Raw genomic sequence first — 21639 nt, forward strand, 5'->3', positions numbered from 1 at the left:
TGTGTGTGGAGCTCAACCCTGCCCTCATGCAAACTAACAGTGTCAGTGAAACAGAAAGCTGAACTTCCATATCATACCTGTAATAGTGAAGACATTTTCTTACTTATCGGCCAATAATATATTGGCCATCGACATCATTTATAATCCTATTGTAAACTGACGAAGTCTTGATTGAATATTAATTTGTTTGGGAATACTTGGTCACGGTTAACATAATGAATGTATATACAATGAAACACACGAAGGACCACACCCACCTTAAAGCCTCTGTCTACATATATAAAATCAGCCCACAGAATGCATCTCACAGAACTGGTTGATTGAAGTCAAGGTGAGACACCAGGGTTCTCTCTGTACATAACAGTATGGTCTTACTTAACATCAACATAGACATTAATGGATTAAAACACATCATCTAAGCCACGGACAGAAACCTGAGACCTTCACTTTCCTCATCTTTCAGGTAAATTCAACCTTTTGTTTAGACAATTGTCAGCGATTAACTGTCAGAATCTAACCGATTTTAAATTAGAAAATTAGTAATTAAACATTCTCTTTTCAATTGCTCAAGTTTTCAAAACATTTTGTTGGACGACGTCTGTAGATAGTTTTAACACATAACAATGGATTTTTTTTTGCATAAATAGATTTTATGTTTGACAGAAAGTTTGTCATTTGCTTGTTTATCACACAGATCAACAATCTTGAAAAAATCCCTGTCACAGTTGTCGGCGGGGCAGAGCGGGTGCAACTCGTGGTGTTTAATGATAAAATCATTAGGGAAAAAGGTTTATGGAAAGGTGAGGTATGCAAGGGTCAAAACCCGTAAAACAATCCAATCTGGCAACAAATCCAGAGTCTATAAAACTAGCAAAGTCCAAGAAACACAGTTAAAGTTATTAACACTTGGGAACTGGCCTGACACTGTGGACAGGGACAAAGACGACCTGGCACTGAGACACAGGAACACAGGGACTAAAACTCGAGTAACCAGACACAGGTGAAACGAATCAGGGCAGGGCAGACACAAAATAACTACTTAAAAACATCAATCTCCTGTCTTCACAGGTCTCTCTAAAATGTTGATCAAACTGATTCAGAACGCTGCAGCTGGGGTCCTGACTAAGACCAGGAGAGTGGATCAAATCACCCCAGTCCTCAGATGTTTACACTGGTTCCCTATCTGTCGAAGAATTGATTTTAAAATATTACGGTTGGTTTATGAAGCACTGAAAGGTTTATTTCTGATCTGCTGCTCCGTTATGAACCATCCAGACCTCTCAAAAGGATCAAACTGCTGCAACACTTTCTTTTTGCCACTGCCTTTTTTTAAATGTATGAGGTCTTTGAGACTGTTCATATCTTGCACAGCACAATAGCCGTGATTAAATTTTTTTTACTTTTCTTACTCTATTTTAGATTGTTTTAATATTTTATTATCTTATTTAGGTTTTGTAATCTGTTATTTCTTTAATACATATCTTAATGCCTTTATATCTAATGCAAATCCCTTTGAATGTCCTTGTTGAAAGGAGGTATGCAAATAGATTTGCTTTGCCCAGCTGCATTCAGCCAGTGCCTGTGCGTGTGTGTGGAGGACCAGAGCCGGTTTGGGTACTTAGTGCCAAGGTGAGTCAGTATTCCATTAAACTATGACGGCTCATCCTTAGCCTGGCTTACCACCCTCAGTCAACTACACTCTCAGCTGTGTTAAAGCTGACACATCATGTGTTCCTTTTAAAACACACCAGCATACTGTATCTAAGATAACAACACATTTGTGTTGTCAATATGTTAACACATTGAATACATGCTGCGTGCTAAATGTTTCAGCATAAAGTTAAAAATAAAATGTGTTTATACTTTTGTTCATATCCTAAATGCTCAAAAATAAACAGGACAATTGCATAAAATTCCGTGGACATTAAGACTATTAAATTATAATTATAAGAAAGAAAAGTAAAAATAATTTTCCGTCCAACAAAAAAGTATCTCTGCAGTGCAGCGACATCCAACCTTACAGATACAAAATACAGTAAATTCCTAATAAAACCAACTAATTTACCAACCCTGTAGTGATACTGTAATACCAATAAAAAATCAAACTAAACCAATAATTCAGTGCGAACCACAGAAGTTCTATTGAGATAATTAAAGAACAATGTTCCCTGTCAGAGTCTCTTCATCTTTTCACTTCCAAAGAGAAACTTTATGGCATAAATAATGGAGAGAAAAGTGTTAGGGGTAATTGACTGAAGTACTGACTGCTGCTTTCTTTCTGTGTCACAACTGTACCCTAAAAAAATGTGTGTCGGCTTGACAAGGGAGTGTTTTTAAGAACAAAATATTTGCACCTGTGGAATTTGATGCGGGGTACATTTTGGCATCAAATGAAGCTGCACAATCACGGTGGTCTGAAAAATTAAGACAACTTAAATCGCTTTGCACTGATGTCACAAACATACTCAAACAAACTACAGACTGATTAAAGTTGGCCAGGATATTGTTGCAAACATTTTAAACAGTTTGTCAGTGGCGCTTGGCAACCCTCATCTTGAAGCGGGATTGTCGTTCTTGCAATGATGATGTACTGAGCTATTGTACTGGGATGTCTTTAACACACAAGCTTGGGCTGGTGAACTCACACTGCTGCCTCAGGAGATCACTCTAGAAGAGAGATACTTGTGCCAGTCCGGGAAAACACTGGTATAAGAAATAGGGCTGATGAGCAGGGCTGGACTGCTAATCCAGGGGGGAACAAGTGAGCTGCAATCCACTCTGTGCCACTAAAACCTACACACTGGTAATTTAAAAGGTCCAGTGGGTAGAATTTAGTGGAATCTAGCACTGTAGTTAGAGTGCATTATTTAGTTTGATGAACATAAACTGAATTATCAAAGTAATTTTCCATTCCTACATAGATACATGAATATTGTTACATTTAATTATTTCCATTTCTGCCAGCCCTCATTTCAAAGAAAAAGCTTTATTGACACTGATACTAGATGGTGGCATTTGTCGACAAGCAGCTTTCCCACCGGTTTCAAGTCCAAGATGTAAGACAGACAGATTTTGGGGGATTTTGGTGGCCCAAAGGTCAGAGAAGCGAGCTTGTGACCGTGAGGTTGCCAGTTCAATCAGTATAAATCTAGGTGTGGAAAGTAAAACAACAGTGCTTGCCCTCCTTCATTTACCACCACTGAGGTGCCCTTGAGCAAGGCCCATAACCCAACGGAGCTGCTCAGTGGCCAGCAGACCAGTCTGCGGTTGTACTGGGCAGCTTCCAGGTGTGATTGTGATCACGGTCTTCCTGCAAATGAGAGGTTGCTCTCAGTGAAACTCCCTGAATAAATAAAGGTTAAAACAATTTCACACTGCATCTGGTCCTTCCTTCCTGTCCTAGTTTTATGTTCTGGCCTTAAGACTCCACTGCCTAGTGATCTTTAAGTGAATGATGGGAGCCGGCGACCAACTGAAAGTTGAAAAATACACACATTGGGAAGTTTTAGAGATGGTTTAAAGGGAAGATAATGTTTGAGCGTAGCTAAGTCTCAGTCATGCAGACACACTTTTATGGTATTTTATATGTTAGATATTCTAGCAGCTTATCAGTTTCTTACACAGAATAATTGCCTTCCTTCACTTATTATAGTCCTCTTTCTCAGCAGCTGATTAATGTGAGTCCAATGTTCACTCTCCTTTTAACTTTGGTTTGCTTCAACAACTCTGGAGCAAACTATTTGTAACTGATAGAGACACCTCTATTAGAAATGATATCATTAAGACAATATAAAGACATAGTGCTACTGTTCTCACTGAATCAGCCCCTCCTATGTGTTATAAAAGAGAAGCGGGAGCCTCATTTAGTGATATGTCGCTGTACACACAGTTGTCACTTGGGGAATTCCCATTCTTTTTACAACAGTAAATCTGAATCCTTTTTATATTTTACAGATTCTTAAGTGCAGCGAAGCGATGAAGGAGAATTATGGTGATTCTCTGGTCAGTTTTCTAATACACTGCATGCACAAGAAGTCTTCATTTTTATGACACCAACACGGACATGTAACTTTTATTTTCTGACTCTGGTTTCCTGCAGGATGGACATTTACGTCATTTCACTGTGAAATGTCGTACTGACCGTAAGGATTACACTATTGACTGTGATCAACATCGCACAGTGCTGGAGGCAATAAAGTCTTCTGACCACTATCAGAAGAAGATGAAGAAGAGTTTAGATGAAAACATTGTGATTCAGCTGGGTAAAGAGGATCGTGAATCTATTGTTGCAACACATTTCCCCTGTTCTTGTATCCAGGATGGTGAGTCTCTGATCATAACATGTACATCAGAAAAGGTTGAAGAGGCTCAAGACCAACATGACCAAACAATACATTCAAGGGACGGCTATTCTGTCTTCTACATCGATACAGTAGGAGGACAAAATGCTAAAACAAAGAAGCTTTTCAGAAGTAAAGCTGTCAAACAGTTCAAGTATCTGTGTGTTTATGGGAAGAAGGGGATGACTGTGGAAGAGGCTCTGAGAAGAGACGGCCGCTTCACTGATGACCTCGGCTCCTTCAGTCTGTCTGACAATAGCGATCCAAACTGCATCACTGAACGTACACGAAAGGTTGACAACCTGGATAAAAAAAAATTCAGGTTATGTCTTGAACGGAACAAGAGATCAAAAAATCAAAACACAACACCGGTCTTAGATCAGGTCAAAGGCGCTCTTGCACTTATGCGTCTCCGCCGGCTCGGCCTTCGCACACCATTACCGGGAATATTTCTCTCCAACGTGCGCTCACTGTACAACAAACTTAATGAACTACAGCAGTTGTTAGGGAAAAACAAAGACTTTTATTCGTCTTCTGTTTTATGCTTCACGGAGACGTGGCTGTGTAAATCGATACCGGACTCAGCGCTGCAGCTGGCAGGCTTCCAGCTCTTCAGAGCGGATCGTGACGCAGCTCTCTCGGGCAAAACAAAAGGTGGAGGTATCTGTTTTTACATCAACAGTGGCTGGTGTAACAATCTAAAAGTGATTCAACAGCACTGTTCTCCTCATCTAGAATCCTTATTTATAATGTGTAAACCTTTCTACTCCCCCCGTCAGTTTGCTTCGTTCACTCTTGTTGGTGTTTACATTCCACCGCAGGCCAACGTGCAGGAGTCACAGCGCATGCTCGCCGACCAGATACTGTGTGTAGAACAGACAAACCCGGACTCCCTTGTTATTGTCCTCGGTGACTTTAACAAAGGAAATCTCAGCCATGAACTCCCCAAATACAGACAGTTTATTAAATTTCCGACCAGAGAACAGAACATTCTGGATCACTGTTACACTACATTAAGCGGTGCCTATCACGCTGTCCCCCACGCTGCACTAGGACAATCTGACCACGTCATGGTCCACCTGATTCCTGCATACAAGCAGAAATTAAAGCTCTGTAAACCTTTTGTGTGGACATCAAAGTAGTGGACTAGTGAATCTATGGAAAACCTCTGGGCGGGTTTGGACTGGGATGTTTTCAGGACTGCTCCCAACAGCCTGGATGAGTTTACAGAGGCTGTGATGTTCTTCATCAGCTTCTGTTAGCACTGCTGTGTACCATCATGCACCAGGGTGACTTACATAGTGCACTCAAAGGTTTATTTGTGAAACAAAGAGAAACCCTGGTTTGACAGCCAAGCTCAGACGGCTGAGGTTGGATGAGGACAAGGAATTTAGGAGTGGAGACAGCGCCAGATTGAAGGACTCAAAACACATTTTTAGCAAGTTGGTGAGAGTTGCTAAATAACCGTACTCAGAGAGACTACAACACCTGACCGACTCTGCTTCTAACTGGAGGGTGCTGAGCCCCATGAGCCCCACTGATACTTACACCATTAACCCCCCACCCCATTTCTTTATGTTTGCACATGTAAATATTTTGCCTGTCACTGCACAAACAGCCTTATTGTACATCCATCCATCCATCATCAACCGCTAATCCTGCGTAGGTTTCCAGGGTCGCAGGGGGCTGGAGCTAATCCCAGCTGACATCGGGCGAAAGGCGGGTAACCCCTGGACAGGTCGCTAGTCCATTGCAGGGCCACACATAGACAAACAACCACTCACACCTAAGGACAATTATAGAGACAACAATTAACCTAGCCTGCATGTCTTTGGATGGCGGGAGGAAGCCGGAGCACCTGGAGAGAACCCATGCAGACACGAGGAGAACATGCAAACTTCACACAGAAAGGTCGGGGCAACCAGGGTTTGAACCCATTGTACATATTATTTATTATTGTTTTATATTTTTTTATGTTGTCAATTTAATATTTATATTTTTTTGTTAATTGTTATGCACCAAGACACCAAAGCACGTATGTGTATGTGGACGTTTATTTGGCAATAAAGCTGTTTCAGATTTCTTATGCAGTTCTTCTGAAAGGAATCAGTGTCAGAACATCAGTGGAAGACAGCAGCAGCAGTAACAACTCGGATTCATGAAAAATCTGTTTTCAGGTCCGAAAGAGTTGATGGAGAATAAGATTTCCCGATGATTCTTATCATGAAGCACTGAATATGAGGAAGGAAGACTTTGGAAGGATCTGGCATTCATTCAATGAAGTTCACAGAGTCAGGAACCTACTAAAACTGGGGGAATCAGTCTGTAAAATTTCACGTGGTGCAAGTGCAAGATGATTATTAGCAGGGCTCTAAATCGTGACTATTTCACTCTAAAGTATGAGCATGCTGTGTGAGTAAAGATCGCAACCTACCGTACCAAACATGTAGAGCATTTTATCTTGCACAAGGATTTAATGAATGAAAACAATCCACAAAAGTGAAAATCTGCTGGTACTGGAATTAATATGATACTAGTGGTAAGCTATATAGAATACTAATATATGAAATTATAATCAATATAGTAACAGTATATAATTATTAAAATTATACATTATATATTATACTATAATAGTATACTATTGAATAAACATTGTATGAATACCTCAGGTCAAGACTCTGCAGTCTACTTACATCTGAAGGACAGAGGACACTCGTTTGAGGACCACCAGGTGCACAATTTAGACAGAGAAGATGGATGGTTTGAAAGAGGTGTCAAGGAAGCCATCTACACCAGGGTTGAGAAGCCGTCATTGAACAGGGGAGGGGGTCTACGCCACCACTTATCCCCCACTTACAATGCTGTCCTTTCATCACTTCCCAGGAAACTCAACAAACGTAACCTATTGGCCTCAGGTGAAGATACCAACGATGGTCGTTCAGTCTTGGCCACCGGTAGTCCTAATGACCGTAACGACTGTCGTTACAGCAACCAGGAACCAGCGGTATTGATGACCCGGGATAACGACCCCACTGAGGTTAAATAGCTGAGTTTCCCTGCCAGTCAGTCAGAACTGAAGAAGTCCTTTGGATGAGGGACGAAACGTCTTCCAGTATCTTCAACCAAGTCCAGTTGCCCTTGACTTTAACCTTCGTTGAGTAACTATGACAGTATGAATACATTTATATATAATAGCTACTCCTCCACGTATTGGACAGATGTAGATTAAGCCAGAGCCAGGATGGGGATCAAGTGGTTGCAGTACGATGGCAATGCTCTGCTGTGTTTATATTGTCAACGATGTGGCCCGTCCCTTGCAAGCAACTCTAAACCGGGTCAACACCGTTTAAGCTTGAAACTTTGAAGTTGCACGACAACAGTAAGAAACACAAAACTTGTAGGGACCGATGCATCAACTGTCATTTATTAATACCTGTACCGGGAAAACAGAGGGTGTGACAAATCATGTGGTAGGTAGGTTTATTGTCACAATATAACAATTTATAGAGTGAAATTGAGTTTTGTAACTCCCTTCTGCTACATAGCAGACAATATACATACATACAGATACATGTGCTTCTGCGACCACCTGAGAAAGTTGGTCCCTCCAGTGCTACACATTGAAAAGTTAGTCTGGAGCCTTGGATGTGTTTGTTCACTTTAGCTATGAACATTCCTGAGCCGCAGAACAAATGTATACAACTGCCACTCAACACAAACAAAGAAAATGAAGGTACTACGAGGAAACGAATGAAAAGATTTGGTCCAATGCCGCAGAAACAAATGCATTCCTTTAAATAACTGACCAACTTTAATTCATTGTTTCATTCATTTGTATAAAACATAGACATAATGATTAGGTTATTCAAACAATATTCTCAATGTGCCTTTTTTTCATTACTGATTTATTGTTAAACAGTCACCTACAAAATGTCATCTGAGTTGAACCCTTGAATGTACAAACTGAGGAAACCAAGTGGTCTGATTACTGCAGATTAAATAGATTCTTTCAGCACACAAAATATATTACATATATATATAAGGTAAATGAAAGTCACAATATTTGTCTGTGAAATTAAATCTCCTCGCTTAATGTACATCTTTGTCTGAGTCTTCTTTTACACCTTATCTTCTCATCTTATCTTTTATGTTGGCATTCTCCTAACGTTTTCGATACTTACGTTTTTAAATTTTTGTCTTGCTGCTCATCTCATCTCTTTTCTTTCTTTTGACTCTGTTCTCATCCCTTGTTATCCCTTTTATCCATTTCTTTTCCTCTTTTCCTTCTCTTATCTTCTTTTTTGATTTTTTTTCGCTGCTCACTCTCTTCATCACTTTTTCTTTCCCTCTCAGTCGTCATCCTCTTCTCCGCTCAAAGCGTTGCGGAGACTTCTCCAGAACTCCCCAATCTTCTCCTCTTCCTGAGGCCACTCCAGGTAGGTGGTGGAGCTCATGAGTTTGCGCAGTTTGCAAAAGCGTTTGGGGATGTTGTCCTTGGACAGCGGCTCCAACAGGATCAAGATGGCCGCTTCTCTGCCAGCATTCCCATCGAAAAGCCAGAAGTGGGAGAAGTCGAGCTCGTAGCGGCACCAGTCAGACTGGACAAAATTCTCTGAGAGGATGAAGACGGTCCGTCGGCTGCGCTCCATGGCGTTCATGATGTTGTCCACAATCCAGTGTCCAGGAAGGAAATCCCGCTTGTGGAGGCACAGGGATAGAGGCCGGGGGCTTCTGTTAGTCCCAGAGCCTCCATCATTTTCCCTGTTGGATTATAAACCAGAGAAGAAGTTATGTTTCCCCAACGGTTTAGACTGTGTTTGTGGAAGGTGGGGATCAGTGTGCTCGGAATAAATGGCTGTTGAGAGTCAGCTGCAAAAGTGCATGGCACAGGCAGATTGCATGTTTCTTATATGGTAATTTTTCCATTTTGTAAAACTGAACATGAATGCACCATTCCTGCAGACTACACAAGAAATTGGCAACCAATAACTGTAAAGCAGGTCATCTCAAAATAGAAATGATTAACTTTATTATGGGCTTTTTGACATTTGTGATAAATATTGAAGGCAATTTGTTTGAGGAATGCTAAAACCATATTTTCTTTTTTTACAATATTTTTGAGGCAAAGTGACAAGTGATGTAGCTTTTGAAATGTCTAAATAACAAACAACTACACAAACTGAAAATGGAAAAATTCTAACTTTACCTTGGCTCCTCCAGCTCAGGTACCAAGAAGTTTTCCACCCAGCTAGTGTCTCTCTCACTGTAGGACACAAAGGCGTCAAAGGATAGCAACGCTTCTGAATCCCCTGCATCTCTGTGCCGCCGTCGCTGGGAGCTACGCTTGGCTTTCAGCCATGCCCATGTCATCTTGATGTACCAGAATGCATGGACTCGCCACAACAGGGAAACCACCAGAGTGGCAACAAACACCGCCATGACACACGTCACAGACACAAATAAAACCATGTGGCACTCAGAAATGGGGAGGCTGACTTGACCCACCAGTTCCCCTTGCAGGTAAAGAGGAGAGTCGCAGACGTAGTTCTCCTCTCCATCTGTTAAATGCATGTCTCCACCTCCTTTTATAACCGACTGGAAGAAATTGACAAAGTCACAGGAGCAGACAAATTTGTTCTGACCCATCTGGAGGCTCTGGAGTCGTCTGTACGACTGCAGGTCTGAACGGTCAAACATTTTCAAGGTGTTTGACTGTGGAAGAACAAGGAGAGGGGTCAAACCGGGGAATACAATGAGGAAAGAAATGTAAGATGTGATTGTTTCTTACCTGTATATTCAGTGTTTGCAGATTGGTGAACAGCGATCCAGGGGGTATTCTAAGAAACTTGTTTCCAGAGAGGTGGAGCTCTCTCAGGGCAGGCAGGTCCAAAAGGAAGCCTTTGAGATCATTGTTGCTCAGATCCAACACCTGTATATGATAAAGTAAAAGGTAAAAGTAGCTTATCAATGAGTTTTTATTTTTTTTTTTTGACGGTGTCAGGTTCATGGTCCACTTTCAGTACCTCCAGAGTTGTGGGTAGACAGGGGCTGATGGTTGTGAGTTTAGCCCTGGAGATGTTGAGGTATCGCAGGGTGGCGGGCCAGGTGCAGCCCTGGGGCATGGAGCTGTATCCATTCCTGCTGATGTCTAGGTGGGTCAGTTTGGAGAGCTTCGCTACCAGTCGGCTAACCGTGGACAAAGACTGGACAGCAGAGTCACAGAGGGAGACAAGTCTTCAGCAGCAGGTAATCTCTTCTTGAAACCTTTTTAAAAGTATCCTTGTATTTACAATGATTTGTGCTGTGATGATCAGTTTACTCGTCAGCAGGGGTGCTACTCAGCCTGTGAAGCAATGGTTAGCATGATAGATTATAGCTGAAATAGAACAGATTGAGTAATAGTAACATTAGCTTTCATTTTTGCTTCCAGATAAGTTTGGTAAAACTGAAATTGTGCTAACAAACAGTGATCACTTTTGTTCCTGGTGGCTGTACTTCTTAAAACAAAAATAATAGGACGGTTGTTTGACGGTATTATGAAGGCACCTGAAGAGCATTTCCACTGATGTTTAAAACTCTGAGTTCCTTCAGGGTGCCTTTTCCATCACACAGTGTCTCCACCAGAGTCATGTCAGTCAGCAGGTTGTCGGACATGTCCAGATACTGCAGGTTGACCAGCAGGTGGGATGTCGCACAGGGCATCACAAAGGCCTGAGGGTAAAAGTCATGCATTGCTTATGAAGCTCAGAGGGTTGGAATAAATTTTAGAATACCTCTGTCAGTCACTCAGTGGTTCATTTTGCTAATAAGCTAATAAGTGCCTGGCTACACCAGAAAGAGGCAAAGTGAGAGTCATTTGCATGTCCTGTGTTGCATGCTTGGTGACAGCTGCTGCAGGGATAGTTATTAAGCTACTGTGGCTAACTGGTAACATCGTACGGCAAGCCAGACACAATAGAGAGCCGAAGTCTTGACGCCACATCCATGGTACTCAGTGTCCTGTTAGCTCACATAACTCACTGCAGTCTGTCATTGAGGGTTTCTCTTATTGGCCTTTCTGAAAATACCAAGCACGGTGCTGCAATATTCGTGGCACTTTTTTATTAATTAAGAATGACCATTTACATTTTCATTAACTCAGTTCATTCAAATTGAATTATTCCTCATATTTTTCAGGGTTTAAGGTAGCAGCTTCAGCTAAAACTGAAATTATAAAATGTAAAATTCCTTTTCATTAATGGAAAATGTCATTCTTTAGAACAGGATTTGGGCCACAGGAAAATAAATATTAAGAGCTCTGAGATATAATTTTGACTCATCCTAAAGTCAGTATTATATAAGTCAAGACTTTGAGATTTAAAATAACTTGAGATAGTAGTTGGTATTCATTGGACTGATGTTGGAATTCTTCCTTTAAAATCACACTCCTAATTTTATTCTCACAATTCAGACATTTTCTTTCTTCTTTTGTTTTAAAATGTCAGGACTTTTGTTCTAGGTATTTAGGTGACTGATGCTACTGCATGTTTAATACTTGTGACAGATAATTATCAACTTGTACCTGAGAGTGTATAACAGACACCCTCCTGGGGTAGCGCAGCAGAAACTGCAGCTGCAGAAACGAGGTAAACTTGAAGATATCTAGCACCACGAGGTTTCGTACGAAGAACTCGTCAGTGCTTCTATGATCACTCCAGCTTGCCCGCTCCCACCTAAACACCAACCAAAAAATATCAAAAGGTTACAGTTTTCATGCAGTTATCCATTTAGCTGCTGCTTCAAAGCAACTTACATTTGCTACACATGTCAGAGGAGCACTAGGGGTTAAATGTCTTGCTCAGGGACACATCGGTGGAAGTGTCACAGCGGGGAATTGAACCTGGGTCTCCCACACCAAAGGCAAGTGTCTAAGCCACTCTTCCATACTCCCCCCGCTTCTAAATATTCTGACTTTTTTTATTATAGGTGTTCCTTTACCAGTGGTTCTTTAACTTTTTCACGTCAAGGACGCCATCTGAAAGAAATTTTGCTTTTAGAATCAGAAACAATTTTACTGCCAAGTAGGTTATCAAGGAATTTTCTTTGGTGGCTTATATAAATATAAAGTAACAAATTGACAAGATATAAAACAAATATAAATGAATCATAAAGACTATGTAAGAATTTGACATGCAAAATATTGTATTGTTTGTTTGTACTGAAAAGGGGTGGGGGAGAGGGAATGTCTGAAACTGTTTGTGTCCATGATTGGGAGGGGTCAGAGTCCTGAAGGCCAACAGTCCTTGAGGGGTGGAAGATTCATTGGTATGTTTGATTGGTTTAGATTGGTAGATGTTTTATTTCAGAAAGTGTATGAAACTCATGACCGAATTGTGTTACGTATGGATGGAATTATAGAGAAAAGAACTATTCCCCTTTTTGCTGGGGACCCCCCGGAACAACATCAAGGACCCACTTTGACAGCCACTGTCCAATGCAATACATTACCGGATTGAAAGCTGCTCTTCTGCTTTTTTCTTTTCCTTTTGTGAAGTACTGCACCATGTCAAAGCTTCTCGGGTTCTTGTTCATGTGTTGTGATGTTTTAGTGGTTTAAAAAACAAAAATGAAGCAACAATGCACTGAGCCCAAGCCAAATTTCCCTTCGGAGACAACAAACAGACAACCTCACCTAACAGTGTTCTTGAAATATCACAATATCCTCAAATTTGGAACTTTTCCTCAGATAACCTACATTTTCAAATATGTGTCTGTATTATTTAAGTGTAAGTGAATATCAACAACTTTATTTTCACTTTGACTGGACAAAGCATAACAATTTGCACCCATATTTACTGTTCATTAAGACTTTAGGGCAATTTATGAATGTGACACTTTTTGTCTCAACCCAGAGTTGTGTTAGCTTTAGACATTTTTATAAATTGAATGCTGGTTGTTAATTACTGGCTGGACAGTTTTAGAAGTTCCCCGCCACTGAGATGCAGAACAGATACAGAAACATCACTTCCCAGCAGTGCTTATGGATCCTATATCAACAACTTTCATACATGTGTTCGGTGTTGCCAAATATAATGGCAGACATCTTTCTTGCTAATGATCAGTCAACCAAATGTGCTGCTGTTTTCCCCCACTCACTGAACACAACTTAGGAGAAAGTTGCTAAGTTGGCAACACTGAGTTTGATCACACTGGTGTCCTACCTGCCCTCGCCAGTCAGTGTGGCATTGTCCACGGACAAGACGGTGAGCGGCACTCCATCCAACACCATCAGGAGGTCAACAATGGCCTCATCCGATACAGTAAGGTTACGGAGTGTCAGGTGCCTGAAGAGTGACATCACAGAAGAGCGACAGGTTTGTCAAACTGATGTTTTTTGCCATGTGGCAGCAATATCTCACATTCTCAATTTCACCTTTGACTGGTTTCAAATGGCATGAAGAAGTCTGTAATTTGAACTTAAATCAGTGAAATAGAGAAAGAAGCTTTGTATATACCGTGTACTGCAGAGCATGAAGGTAATGCAGGTAATGGCAAGATAAATATACTGTATATTTCAAAAACTTACATCCTGTTCACGTAAGATTCCCATGATTTGCACCACTGGACAACTCAGTTATTGGCTGTTTGATTGAAGAGTTGGTTGTGTACATCTTAAATATACTATGCATTGAAAAAATGTAATTTAATATTTCTTTATTATTTTTCCTTACGTATTATGATGAGTGTCACAGTCAAAATGAATGTAGTTTTGTTAAATAGTAAAGCAGTGTGGCCACACCTGATTCTCCTCCTTGCTGTCTCTCTGAAAGCCTGAACAGACTGGTTCCCAATCAAATGGAGGTCTTCAAGAATGATTGGCGTCTCAGGGTACGTCAAGTCACCGAGCACAGCCGAGGCTAAGGATATGTTTTTTAAAAATGGACTGTGGAGGCTCAAAGTGACACGACCCAGTGGCCATATGTCCGCTAAGGCACCAGCTTCATACCTGCAGAGAGAGAAAGAGACAGGAGAGAGTCAAAGACTGTCTCTCACCGACTACAGCGACAATACCACATCTACTGACATGCAGTCCACTAACACCATAAAACGACCCTGTGTTGTGCTCCCGGCAGACTCTAACATAAACTCCATTAAGGATAAAAACCAACAACAAAGTTTAATGTGCTAAAGCCTGGCTTTTGGCTCCATTGTGGCTTTCTACATGACTTCACCAGCTAACACGACCCTTATTACTATCCTGTGTCCCACCTGTATTATGTCAAAGTGCTGATTTTAGCCTGCAAGAACTGTATGTATCGGTACAAAGTAACAGTGCTGGGCAAACTACTTGGAAAATGGAGTGAGCTAAGCTACTACTTACTCTACATTAAATGAAGCTTCACTACACAGAAGCTACCTCCCAGGGAAATGTAGCAAGCTACTGTAAGCTACAGCAACATGGCACAAAATCTAAGCTACTTTTAATTTTCTGTGTATATATACTGCCATATCATTGCAGCAAAATGTATTTCCACCTGGGGAAAATTGAGAACCATTGTTGTTTGGATAAAGTTACTGTAAAATGATCACATTATTATCATTATTATTGTTTGTTATTTTAAGAATTTTTCCTTTTAGAGTTATCTCTCTCAATGGAAACAAGTTTCTGCCATTACATATCAAGCTTTCCTCCTCACTAGAGGAAGAGCTGGACCCTGATCCTTCTCACAAGAGGTGTTACAATAACTATCACAATAGAAAATAAACTCCATCACGTGTGTCTTCATTCCGCTGCAGCAAAGTGCGTCTGTGTCCGAAATCACCCACTACTCACTGTATTGTCCACTATATAGATATAGTATAGCTCGCCATTTTGTAGTGCTGTCCGAATGTATAGTGATAATTATTATACCCTATAGAGTCCACTCAATGTATCCCAGAATGCATTTTGAAAAGTAGTGTACAACTGATGGTCACTAACCAAGCCGTATATACCATCATGCACTGCACTGAAAGAAAAAAGTGATTGTCCGACGGCGATGACGTAATGATTGGGGTAGTGTCAGAAAATGTTGTTATAATAATGCGAGTGAGCTCACTATATAGTCCTCTACATACAACTCCCTATAAATGGGGGGGAAGGAGGAGTAGTGAATGAGTGGGGATTTCGGACACAGCCTGACATCAGCCCAAACATCAGTATGTGATGTCACCGTTACACAGAAGTACTTCCGCCGGCTACACATACAGGTCCGTGTGCGGCGGGGGCGTCACTTACTGATCCTTAGTAGTTGTATTTCAGATTTGCACTTCAGAAACGCTTGGGAAGTAGTGTGTGGGGACGCTACTGCGCTACTTGATCAATAAAAGAGCTTCGCTACTGAAAAGCTGTTTGATTCAGAAAACCACCAAGCTACTGAGAAATGTAGTTAAACTAGTAACGGTGCTACTTGTGCCCAACACTGCAAAGTAAATGGGGAGTGATTAGTTCCTACTAGCCTACAGTGATGCAGCCAGGAGCAGCCAGCTAACGTTAGCTAATGTCAGATCCACCGCTTATTGTTGTTTTATCGAGGTTACACAATACTGCAACATAACGCACTGGACAACAACACACTGGAAGATTACTTACTGCGGTCTAACTGTTATAAACTGTGGTACCAGTCTCATTTACAACATTTAGTGTAGCTCACTAACCGTTTCATTATCATCCAATACATTTAGCTGTGTTGATGTTGCTGAGCCTCCGGTGAAAGACACAAAAACAGGAATGAATAAAAAAAAAATTAATTGGACACAAACAGGCTTCATTTACTTTAAAGAAGTGTTTTTCTTTTTCTTGTGAGGACATCTGGCTCTCAGGTAACAACACAATAACAGTGTCAGTCTCCCACCTCTTCAGGTTGTTGGCTCGCACTGTGAGCTCCTCCAGCTGAGTGACTCCAGACAGATCTCCTCTCTTTAGCTCCTCCAGAGCGGGACCTCCAAACCACAGCCTCCTCAGCCTGATCAGCTTCTGAAACACTGGAGAAGAACCCAGGCAGCTGGAGGAGAGGAGGGGAGAGAAGACGCTGCATTAAAAGATTAAAAGTATTTGGACACTTGTACATCATACGCGATGTGGAGGCTTCTGCTTGTTTTTTATACTGTAACTGGAGAGCTTTACCTGTATGGGTTGTTGAGCAGGTTGAGCTGCTGCAGAGCTCCTAGTTTGCTGAACCATTCATGGTGGAGATCAGTCAGCTGATTGTCAGACAGATCGAGCTCCTCCAGGCTCCAGAGAGGGTCAAACGCAGACGTATGGATCACAGCTAGTCTGTTACCTGGAGGACACATTAAAATATGGCACTCTAAATGTATCTGCGGTGCCACAGGGGTCAACCCTTCGACCGATTATTATCATAATTACAATTGTTTTTATAGGGGTTTGTTATCATTGTTATTATCATTGTTGTTACTATGCTTATTATGTTTATTCACTAGCAATCAGCAGATATGATTTAATTATTTATTGATGAACAAAACAGAAATATGATCTAGGTTTGCAGTTGCTGAATAGACATATAACCCCTACAACCCTATGGGGAGGAATGTAGTTGTTATTGTCATTGTTGTTGTGTCAAGGTTTGTTGCTATAATCACTATCTTTGTTATTACAATTGTCATTGTTGTTATCATTGCAACTTTTGTTATTGTTGATATTGTTATCATCGTTTTTTATGTAATCATTAGTGTCATTATTGTTGAATTGTTGTTATGTCGGTGTTATTATATTATTGTTTTAATTATTGTTGCATTGTTTTGTTTTTTTGGGGGCAAAGTACATTTCTGACCAGGCTGCAAGCTATTCAAACCTCTCAGGTCATCAGGTGGTGGTTTCCTAGCCCTAACCTGGAAGAAGATCCAGTTTAGGAACTTTTGATCTAGGAACAAACTTCCTGATGAGGAGATTCAGAAGTTCAGTCTTGACCTTAGGCAAAGCGAAACATGGATGAGAAGTCCTTGAAGTGCTTGTGAAAACACACTAATTTGAGCTTGGAGGTGAGATTGTCTAGTCAGTTTACATTAGTTTTACTTAATTTACAAACAATTAATTATTTATATTTATTACAACCTTACACGCTAATATGTAATATATTATCATTAATTACAGAAGTTGTTAATATCAATGTATTGTTCAGCAGAGTATGTTATGTAAAATAACATATCATTTTATAGTTCAACATCCCGTTAGTCTTATCCATCGGTACACTGTCAAAGCATCATGAGAGCTTTCTTCTCTTTGTCAAAAAGACGAGGGGTAAAATATTTCTGTACAATACAGTAGTAGATCCCTACTAATGCTCACATATGAACAGAAAATCTCAAAGAAATCATAACTCCTTACTTAATCATGCTTAAGAAATGAATCTTACTTTTCATGCACTATGCACATGCATTAGATCTTCTTCTTTTTTGTTTATTTTTACAGATAAGGCTTGTTGAAGTCTTACTCCTATAAACCAAATAAAATCCCATCAGCATTACCGTGAAGATTCAACACCCTCAGTTGCGCGTGGCCTGTCAGGTCATCAGCGGCCACCATGGTGATGTTGTTGAAGGAGAGATCGAGAGTCAAGGCACGCTCTGTTACTGTGGGAACGCTGGTGAATTCACCGTAGGAGCAGTTACAGGAGAGCTGCTGGTCACAGCGATCGCAGGATGGGTGTGAGCTCTGACCCCAGCAGGGAGAGAGGAGGAGGAAGAGCAGCGTGAGGAAAAGGTTGGTTGGCTGTCCCATACTGTGTGGAAAAAAAGACAAGTTTAATGGAAACACGTAAGAAAGAAAAAGAGTGATGGCGTGGATGCATTTATCAGATAGTGAATTGAGTAAGAAAGTAAATGAGAAGGAAAGTGAATACTGTATAATCATTAGGAAGCAAGAAACAAAAGTAACAGAAACCCAGGGAGGAAGTTGGATTTGATTAAAAAAAAGGAAGCTTTCAGCGTTTATTGTGACTTTCAAAAAGCCTTTGTGTACACACTTCTTCCAAAGGGAATGAAAACAACAAGCAGACAGGAATTTCATTTGTCTTAACATCCTGAACAGAAACGTCCCAGATGTATAAACGTCATGTGTGTTTGTTCAGTTGTGCACACACCAAAAATATGTGTATAAAGTATGTTTGTACCTAGTAGATGATTTATTAATGTTTAACAGGGGTGGTGGCCAAATGGGAAACACACACACAATTTCACATGCTTTAAAAAGAGAAAAGTAGCAAGTCCAATTTCCCTAGAGGCAGGTCATTTGATTTTACGTAAAAACAACAGTATTTACAGTCGTGGTCAAACTTATTGGACCACTGAAACACTCCACTGCTGTCTAGCAAATAACTTAGTGACTTTATCACAAAAAAAGTAAATGTGGCGATACGCCATCAGTTGTGTCACCGATATGATATCAAACTCAAACAGGTTGTTGAGATCTGAAGAGCCTCACATCAAGGAGGGACTCTTTCTTCATGTTAACTTCATGTAATGAATCCATGATGACGAGAGATGTTCCAAGGAGAAGCCACTGAAAAGCTGAAAAAAGCTATTATTACTCCTGGCGGTCCAAAATGCTTGTGGTGTAAAACACCAGAACTCCTCTGGTACTCCGAGCTCCTGGTCCACATAGAGTAAGCTAAAAGGACCGCAAACTGAGCTTACTAACTAATGGCAGAGCCTGCAGTTAGTAGCAGTGCCATTAAGATGGATAATAATACATTATACTTTCGTAGAAAAGGTCCGTTGTTGCACCAATCTCATGATACTTTTTGTCCCGTCAACATTATTTTCAGCCATATAATAATGTTTATGCAGTCAACACTTTTGCAGACAATTCATCTGATTTCGGGCTTGGTGGTGACAGACAGAAAATACAACCGATAGAAATGACGCTGCTGGAAATCCCCCTCACGGGCATTAACTAATGTTCCAGTTATTCTACTTTATAGCCCTCATTAGCTCAACGGCTTCCCTTACCCTGACATGTGTCTGTTGTCATAAAAAGGAAAACTAATTGAAACAGCGTTAGAGTTATCAGTCAGACTTCACGCTTGATGGCATATCAATCCAAATGTGATTTACTTTCTGATGAACCTGTACAATCATTTCATTTTTTCATTACCCCTTCCTCCTGGTAGTTATGCCTTTCTCTTTTGTAGTTGTTTAATATGTGTTCAGACCATTACTTCCCCCTTTGGTCTGCACAAAAACATTATCCATGAAGTCAACAAGTATATTTCACGTTCTTAATCCAGTTCTTAATGAGTCCACTGTTTCTCATATAATATGTAAGTCTGTGTTGCCTTACCTGATATTTTGTTGAGCTGATTCCTGATAATGAGATAAAAACTCATTAAAATTGAAAGTCAAGAGAATGCATTGAGAGAGCGTCTTTATGACTCCATACAGAGGAAGTAAAGTCTCTGAGGGGACAGCTGGAGCCCAGTTTAAAAAGAGGTAGTGAGCAAAAAAATGTACTTTCGGGAGGAAACCTGTGGGAGTGTGTGCCTTCTAAAAATGTGCATGTTTAAAGAAAAGTACAGAAAATTCATCTTTTGCACATTTTCAGACTTGTTAGACACATAAGGTCAAATAATTAATAATATTTTTATTTTTATAATTTTATCATATTTTTAAGAAAATCACATGACTTGACTCTCTTTGATCAACTCCTCTCTTAAGTATGACTTTGGAAAACAGCCACATGTTGTATTATCGTATTAACTTGTGTGCGGTTTCTGTTTCATAATATACTGTAACCGCTGTATGTACAGAACCGTGACCACAATCACTTCCGCTTTGTCCCTGGCTTTCAGGCTCTAACCATCTGTTCTCCTTTGCCCCCGCTCGTAAAATCTTGACAGGCAAATAAGCATATAGCAAACATGTTTTACTTTCGTAAGAGAGTAAAGTACAATAATTTCTAACTGAGGAAAAAGAAGAGATGGAAACAAGTCTTTGTTACAAGTTACAAAAAACTATTTAGAGTAGAATTTAATAATTAAATGTGGAATATTTGACTTATTTCATTATGACTCAAAAGTATTGCCATTGGCCCTGTGATGGACTGGCGACCTGTCCAGGGTGTACCCCGCCTTTAGCCTGATGTCAGCTGGGATTGGCTCCAGCCCCCAGCGACCCTGTACGCAGGATAAGCGGTTGACAATGGATGGATGGATGGAAGTATTGCCATTGGTTCTTAAATGTTCAAAACACCCTCTAAAGAAAAACCCTTTTAAGAACATCATTTAAAATGTCCCCACAAGTGTCCTCACATCACCAAAATTGTCATCACTTTACTGGAATGTCCTGGCTTTCCGAAATGTCACTTTCACACACAAACATTTTGTAGACCAAGCAAATAATCAAGAAAATAATTGTCAGAGTAATGAAAAGGTTTGATTAAGGTCAGGGCCGGCCCGTGATGTAGGCGACATAGGCGGTTGCCTTGGGTGCAAAATGTCAGGAGGGCGCCACAAGAGAAAGTTTTTGTTGTGACAGAGTTGTAATGTAGTTGTGGTTTTGCAATATGAAAACGTAAAATCTGCGGTGCAACTTTGCTCTGTTTGGGACTGTGAGCTGCAGTTTATCAGAGGTGCTGAAGTTAAGATATTTAGATTTGTGGTGAGATTTCTACCTGATCAAGTGTTTTCAATTAACTTTGATTTCCACCTGCTTGTCTCATCCAGTCGGTGAAACCCCTTTTTTTCCCGCTGGTACCAGCTCAACTCACCTCGACTCAGTTTTGGCCTCCATTTTTCATTACAGATACTACCCCTTCAATGTAGCTGGTCGCCGTAGCAACGCCACACATAACTGCCGCGACGTAATGTTCATGCGACACAAACCCGCGACCCCCACACACCAGTTCTCTCTTGATTTAAGTTTAAACTTTTCAGCATTACTCAGGATGATGTGGGTCACAGCTTAGGATAGTAGCCTATCGTGGTAGCTCCACCGGCAATGCAGAGAGAGACAGAGAGTACAAAGCCAAAGACACACTGGGTGCAAACGGTGGAAACTTTGCTCTTGTTCCCTTCGCAGAAATTGCAAAACTTCCTCCTGGTGCCTCTGCCTTGGTCCCCACTTGTGTCTACGATTTCCTCTGGTTGCTGCTGTGCCACCATGGCTGCAGAGGCATTGTAGGGAGACACCAGCATCTTTTCCAGTGCCTCCAAAAACAGCATCCTTTGAAAGGTTTTGCGCTGATTCCAAGATGGATACACTGAAATTCACAGGATGTACCTGTTGAACGTGGACAGAGCCATCAGCAACTGAAGCGTTCTTC

The 21639-nt window shown here is 40.8% G+C and overlaps 2 protein-coding genes across 2 annotated transcripts; one reads left to right on the plus strand and one right to left on the minus strand.

Annotated features, from left to right (window-relative positions):
- Window positions 1–326: 326 nt before the first annotated feature.
- Window positions 327–6090, plus strand: LOC119911541. Its single transcript, XM_038730445.1, has 5 exons — window positions 327–463; window positions 1069–1213; window positions 1533–1629; window positions 3955–4002; window positions 4100–6090. The coding sequence occupies exons 2-5, from the start codon at window positions 1080–1082 to the stop codon at window positions 5480–5482; spliced, it is 1662 nt and encodes a 553-aa protein (XP_038586373.1). The 5' UTR covers window positions 327–463; window positions 1069–1079; the 3' UTR covers window positions 5483–6090.
- Window positions 6091–8634: 2544 nt separating this feature from the next.
- Window positions 8635–19785, minus strand: LOC119913078 (toll-like receptor 2 type-2). The gene is made up of 12 exons (XM_038732393.1): window positions 19660–19785; window positions 17847–18100; window positions 16486–16642; window positions 16214–16363; window positions 14119–14325; window positions 13541–13663; window positions 11902–12052; window positions 10887–11051; window positions 10364–10543; window positions 10129–10269; window positions 9547–10052; window positions 8635–9101 (listed from the first exon to the last, which is right to left on the minus strand). Exons 2-12 carry the CDS (start codon window positions 18097–18099, stop codon window positions 8690–8692), a joined length of 2445 nt encoding a protein of 814 aa, XP_038588321.1. The 5' UTR covers window position 18100; window positions 19660–19785; the 3' UTR covers window positions 8635–8689.
- Between the last annotated feature and the right edge of the window lie 1854 nt (window positions 19786–21639).

The sequence above is a fragment of the Micropterus salmoides genome, unplaced genomic scaffold, assembly GCF_014851395.1.
Source record: "Micropterus salmoides isolate LMB-PRFRI ecotype aquatic unplaced genomic scaffold, ASM1485139v1 Ms_hic_scaffold_2, whole genome shotgun sequence".
NCBI lineage: Eukaryota > Metazoa > Chordata > Actinopteri > Centrarchiformes > Centrarchidae > Micropterus > Micropterus salmoides.

What these genes read in the sequence shown, in the direction of transcription:
- LOC119911541 (XM_038730445.1), top strand. Translation starts at nt 1,080, where the DNA reads ATGTTGATCAAACTGATTCAGAACGCTGCAGCTGGGGTCCTGACTAAG. An exon ending in TTTGGGTACTTAGTGCCAAG is followed by an intron (nt 1,630 to 3,954) that starts GTGAGTCAGTAT and finishes TATATTTTACAG; the next exon opens with ATTCTTAAGTGCAGCGAAGC. An exon ending in AGAATTATGGTGATTCTCTG is followed by an intron (nt 4,003 to 4,099) that starts GTCAGTTTTCTA and finishes GGTTTCCTGCAG; the next exon opens with GATGGACATTTACGTCATTT.
- LOC119913078 (XM_038732393.1), bottom strand. Translation starts at nt 18,099, where the DNA reads ATGGGACAGCCAACCAACCTTTTCCTCACGCTGCTCTTCCTCCTCCTC. An exon ending in ACACTGACTGGCGAGGGCAG is followed by an intron (nt 12,053 to 13,540) that starts GTAGGACACCAG and finishes GTTGGTGTTTAG; the next exon opens with GTGGGAGCGGGCAAGCTGGA. An exon ending in TGCAAACACTGAATATACAG is followed by an intron (nt 10,053 to 10,128) that starts GTAAGAAACAAT and finishes GTTCTTCCACAG; the next exon opens with TCAAACACCTTGAAAATGTT.